We start from the raw sequence: 6038 nt of genomic DNA, 5'->3' as shown, positions 1-6038 counted from the left end.
CTTTTTTACTGCTTTCTATTGGTTTGATCATGACCGTCCGATGTCAAATGGACGGCCAGATGACTTTCCCTCCAATTGGGTTAAGGTCTTCAGTTACACGTGACATGGGATGCAAGCACATGACCTTGTGCACTGCCTCCTCTCCTCCCCGCTCCGCTCCGCTCCCAGTGAAATCCAAGATGGACATGGCCAAAGAATTATAGTTCCCTGTTGTTACTCGAAAGTAGTTTTGTGTGTGTATATATATATATATATATATAGAGTTTGTTGTGTTGTGTTATTAAATGCATCTATTTATAGTTTTTTATATAAAAAAATGAATAGCAAGAAGGACTAGGTATCATCTTTGGTGTTTTGAGAATATATAAATTAATATTTTTCTAGCTATTTAGGCTTTGTTTTGAAGGATCGGGGTCAATCCTGCTGACCCATGATCAAAGCTCGCACCAAATTAATTCTCAAATCAATTTTTATAACTATGGCTGCAACAATTACTGCACAGCTTAAAGGAAAACTGCTGCATTCTGTCTTGAAATTGTAAATGAGCATCTCATCATCATCATTCAAATTCCCACAAGGATTACTTAACAGATAGGATATTAACTTACTTGTATACTTAGTGTTGTGTTTGGCAAGTAGCTCACTGTTATTTTGATAAAATTTAATTTTTAGTATTTTAAAATTATTTTTAAATAAAATATATTTTAAAAAATAACCTCTATCATACTATAAAATACTATTTTCTTATTGGTTATTGTTTGTGAGAAGTTTTCTCTTTTCTTCTGGGACAAGTTAATGAAAAGGGGTTGGTAATTAGTCTTGGATTAATTATTATTATTATTATTATTGTTTCCACATTAGTCTAATTTGGGTGATCTAGCTATAACAACCACCTTTATAATTTCAAGACATACATGACCCCCTCTCTTAGCATCACCATTGGAGAAAATCACGAAGTGCATTGCTCTCTAATCATGCTTCTTCTTTTCTTCTTCTTTTTCCTTTTTTAACGGTTAAAGATGCTCTTAAACTAATTTATGTGTTGACAGAGATTAAATTTTTTATCCTAATGTTTTAAAAATGTATTAGAACGTTATAAATATATTCAAAGATTTGAATTTTTTTTAACATTAAATATATGTTGGTTTGTGTGACCAATTATACGGTTTATCGTAGAAACAAATAAATTCTAAGTTACCTCTTTAAATTTTAACTAATATAGAAATAATATCTTCATGATATAACTAAACCCTTAAAATATTCTTGAATAATAATAAGAAAAGACAGGAAAAAAGTAAGGTTTTTTTTTTGAATTAAAAAAAGAATTGTCAAAACGGTTATATTTTGAATTAAAAAAAAAATTGTCAAAACTCATTAGAAAAAATTTATCTTTTACTTAATTATAATTGTTAAAAAGACAATTATATTTTAAATTAAAAAATTAACCGATAAAATGTACTAGAAAAACCCATCCACCATATAGCTTTTATTTAATTTATTACACAATAAAAATCAAGAAAATATTTATTATCAATGTAGATGGATTTGAAACCACACCAGCATTTTCTTCACTTTTATTTAAAAGCATCAATAGGTCTCACCAATGTAACGTTACACTTGCAGCAGTACAAGTATAGTGGTTCCTGGAGTCATTTAAATTTCAAAGGGTGAGGTTGGTTCGAAAAGCAAGACACTCAATTGGTTCGGGTCGAGATCTATTTATTCTCTGTGATCCACTTCTTTGGTGACGATGATGATGAATCATGAGCATGCTGTATGATTCCTTGCTGCTGCTGCTTTCTTCTGCTAGCCAATCACCGACTGCATGGATGTACATTTGGAACTACAGAGAAGATCAATTCTCTTGCATTGCTGGCCCAGACATGATCTAACTGCCAACTTCATCAGCTTCAATGTATTTCCAACATGTAATGCCCCACGGTTGCAACAATTTATCCCAAGAGGATTGGATGGTACATGTACTCTTCAAATCTTTACATCTTCTGTTTGAGTGTAATGGAAACTTATATGGATAGATTTCTTATGAATGTATAAGTGAAAATATAAATTATGGTATGGAATTCTATAAATAAAACTATAACTATAAAACCCGAAAAAGATAATAAGTTTAGCAGATTTTAGTTTTTTTAATAATTAAAACAATATCATTTTTAACAAATTTTTAAGTCAAATTGAGTATCATTCAAGTTGATGAGCAAAACAAATCAAATTTAATTGGATTAGTTTTCACATAGTTTACATATAAAACCCTGCTCAAATCAGGTTTCAAGTTGATAAATCAATACATTAACCAGTTTGATTATACCAGAGTTAATGTAGCACTTAAAAAGCCCTAATTGAGAGGGGGGGGGGGGGGGAAGAATCACAAACATAATTTTATATAATGTTAAAACAATACTAAGCAAGAGCTGTCAAGCGTGTAAAATATAATAGGTATTGATCTTGACAAAGTACCAACAAGTTAGGTTAAAATGAGGTGCATATCTGAAGCATTCCTTAACGTTTAACGTCATAGGAATGTTCATATCGTGACAGTTAAGGTATCCTTTTCTATTTGGAATCTAAGCAAAACAATTCTCCGTTTCATCAAATTAAGTCGACATCGCCTCATAAATTTCCTCTTTTATATCATTCAAGCAAGAACAACTTGTTTTTGTCAATCGACATCACACCAAATAATTACGATAACGAAAAATAAATTTGATTAATTAGCTGTACTGGATTTGGAATTAATGCATTCACTGTTAGGGAAAAAAAAAACTTCTTGCTATATAATTTCTAGTTATAAATCTTGAATTAGCCTAGCAAGTTGGTTTAAGACTTCGTCGACTCAAAGTCTCGATGACTTTAAGTTAAAAAAATAAAAAAATTTAGTTAACATTTTGAAACTCAATTCAAATTTGTTAATTTTTTATAAAATAATATTATTTTAATTTTTTTTTTAAATAAAATTAACTCAGAATTAACCTTTTTAAATCAACTTGCTCTGAATTGATTCTTGAATTGAGATTTATAATTATAATAAAATTAATATAAAATAAAAATAGAGGAAAAAAAGTTGATAGCTAATTAATATCCAATTTGTTTACATTGGAAAAAGAATTTACAAGATTTTATTCTTCGTTTAAGATCCTTTTATATATATATATATATATATATTACAGAACCTTAATAATTTATTATCCTTTCAAGTCATGCCAATGATTTAAGACCATACAATGACTCATCAAACCATGTTAGCAAGCAACCACATGAAAGGTTTTTCCCATCAACAAACTTGGGAAGGCCAGCAATTTCTTTTTTTTTTAAAAAAAAGAGTATATTTCCCACAACGTTGAATGAAATCATTCACAACCCAACAAAAAAATAATAATCAATTTTTAATTCAACAGAGAGAGAGAGATATCGAACAAGACAGCAAAATATGGAGACCCACAAAGGAACATTGGACAGCTGTTTGGCAACCCTTGTCTTTGCCACCCTGTTCTCACCTTTCTCCTCAAAATCTCTCCCTTTACCCCTTTATATATGCGCACCCACACCCACACAGAAACACCTACCATCCACATTCCTACGAGCTGCTGTCTTCATTCTCTCTCTGCATCTCTCTCTAAACAAATCTCATTTCAAAGAGGAATTCTAGAGTCTTTCTTTCTTTGCTAAACAACAAGAAAATGGAGGCAATGAAAATGAAGGTATTTGCTGTCTTGATGGTGGTCTTGATGGCCTTTTCAACCATGCAAAAGGCAACAGCTGCCGAAGCACCAGCACCAAGCCCAGCATCTGATGCCACCATCTTTGTTCCCACATTCTTGGCATCTTTTGTTGCTCTTGCCTTTGGGTTCTTCCTTTGAGCCACCCAACTTCAACTCATTAGATGCTTTACCATGTTTTCTTCCCATTTCTTTCCCTACCCATCTTTCTTTCTCCCTCTCTGATCTCATTTCTTTACTCTTTTGTAATCTTGGATCTTTCACGCTACAACATGGGAGAGACAAAGGAAAGAGGGAGAGGAAATGGGTTGGGATTTTTCTTCTTCTTATTTTGTATTTATTTATGTATTGTTGATCTTTAAAGTCATGTACTTGGGGTGTGATTGATATATTTTGATGGCATTCGTATTGTAATTATCATGACTTGTATAATTCTTGTGTCTGTTTTTTTTTTTTTTTTGGGGAGGGGGGGGGTGTGGAGCTAGAGTATTAGCTAGCCTTGAGCTTGGATTTGTGTTGGTGGATTTTGTCCATCCATTATTCATGTATCCTACTTGCCCTTGAGCTTCTCTCACTTGTATTTGTGATTTATTCTAGTAATAAATCTTCTTTTACTTCTACTTCTCCAATGAATGCTTGGTGCTCTTTCTTTTTTATGTGAGTAACTGGTGTTCTTCTCAACCATTTGATCACCTTCTAACAAATTCCATAATTGAGGCTTAGAGGGGTCATTAAGAAAAGATTGCTGTTAAACAAGTGAAAGAAAGAGTTGAGAGCTTTTGTTGGAAACATGGTAATGAGCTGGAGTTTGGCAGATTCTACTGGATTTGTGTGGTGAAGATGATGATTGTAGACAGTGCTTGTTGGGGCCTTCAATTTTGACTGTATTAGGCACAATGTCACTGAATTTGAAGGCATGGCCTACCATGTGAATTAGAGAAATGGTTAAAATTTCATAACATGGGAAGAAATGTGGTCCAGAATCAAATGGCCTGGTAGTTTATAGGAAAGGAATTGTTTTGCTACAAAATCCTGGCAGAAGCATCTCTATGATAATCACTGTCCAATTCAAATCTGCAAAAGGGCTTCCAAAATAACAATAACCAAACCTTAATTCCAAGCACTAGAGATGTTCTGATTCTAAGGGCCAAATGCATCTCAAAACTTAGGGGACACATTCCAATTTGGAAGGCTAAATGGCCTGGGAAATATTGCCCGTTGCCCTGATGCACCATAGCCCCACAAGAAAGATATTATGAAATTTGATAGAGACACATGATTCTTCCTTTGTTCTCATGAACTATACCATTGATAAATGATAGCCGTAAAAACTTTAGGGATGCCCTACAATGATATGCCACCATAACCCTGCTGAATTCTACCATCAATTTTGATTATCGAGGGAAACCATAGTCATTAATGGAAAAAACTAGTTTGTTATCACTCAAATTCTGTCACAAAAGGTTCCATTGTCATTAAACTCTGCCATCCTTGTGTTCCCCATTAATTTCACCAAATATAGTTTTTATTTTTATTTTTAGAATCACTATTGAGGCCATCCAATCCCTAAACCACACCACAAATGCATTGGATTATTATACTTGGGCATTTTATCAAGCAATGTTATGAGAATTATGAGTAAGAGGGCAGAGCAGGAGTTAAAACCAGTTGTTTATGTGAAATTGTTAACAAATGGCACATGCTTGTTGGGGCCTAGAATGTGAGATTGCAGCCCCCCCTCCCTGTAAAGCTTCATATAAATATTAAGCTTTGTAAACCTCTTTAATGGCCTTAATCATGGATAATTATACTCACTAATATATTGTTTAGTAAGTTGGAATCCAAGCACCTGCTGCCCATTATAATTTTGTTTTCACATGCATAATCAACTAAATTAAACAGAGGATATACGAATAAAAATGCTTGCAAAGATGAAATGTGGAATCTCACATCATTTGTGTGAAAGTGACCATATCCAGAATCACCAGGCAGAAGTGGTTGGTTGGGGTAAGCTTTGTCTGGACGCCAAGACTTGGCATAAAAAACCTTGGCTTCTAGAAATTAGTGCCACTCATATCCTGTCCCGTTTTTTTCTCTTAAATTATTTTTTGGTTTGTTGAGAATCCATTATTTACACGAAACCCGTTAGTTTTGTGTAAAGTAGATTGTTTTGGAACAAATTCTACATGAGACTATTTTTTTTTTACTGTTTGCTTCAAATTTATCGAGTCTCTGATTCAGGTTAGAAATTGAACAAGTTAATTGAACTTGAAGAAGTAATTGAAATTAACCTGTTCAATTCAA

At 32.9% G+C, this 6038-nt stretch overlaps 1 protein-coding gene across 1 annotated transcript; it reads left to right on the top strand.

Moving 5' to 3' along the window:
• Positions 1 to 3556: 3556 nt before the first annotated feature.
• LOC118059332 (arabinogalactan protein 13-like) lies at positions 3557 to 4017 on the top strand. The gene has a single exon (XM_035072181.2). It carries the CDS (start codon positions 3696 to 3698, stop codon positions 3873 to 3875), a length of 180 nt encoding a protein of 59 aa, XP_034928072.1. The 5' UTR covers positions 3557 to 3695; the 3' UTR covers positions 3876 to 4017.
• The last annotated feature ends 2021 nt before the right edge of the window (positions 4018 to 6038 follow it).

This window comes from Populus alba, chromosome 14, assembly GCF_005239225.2.
Source record: "Populus alba chromosome 14, ASM523922v2, whole genome shotgun sequence".
In the NCBI taxonomy this organism is placed as follows: domain Eukaryota; kingdom Viridiplantae; phylum Streptophyta; class Magnoliopsida; order Malpighiales; family Salicaceae; genus Populus; species Populus alba.
Note: the sequence above shows the minus strand (reverse complement) of the source record. Positions and strands in the feature narration are given on the sequence as shown.

What these genes read in the sequence shown, in the direction of transcription:
- LOC118059332 (XM_035072181.2), top strand. Translation starts at nt 3,696, where the DNA reads ATGGAGGCAATGAAAATGAAGGTATTTGCTGTCTTGATGGTGGTCTTG.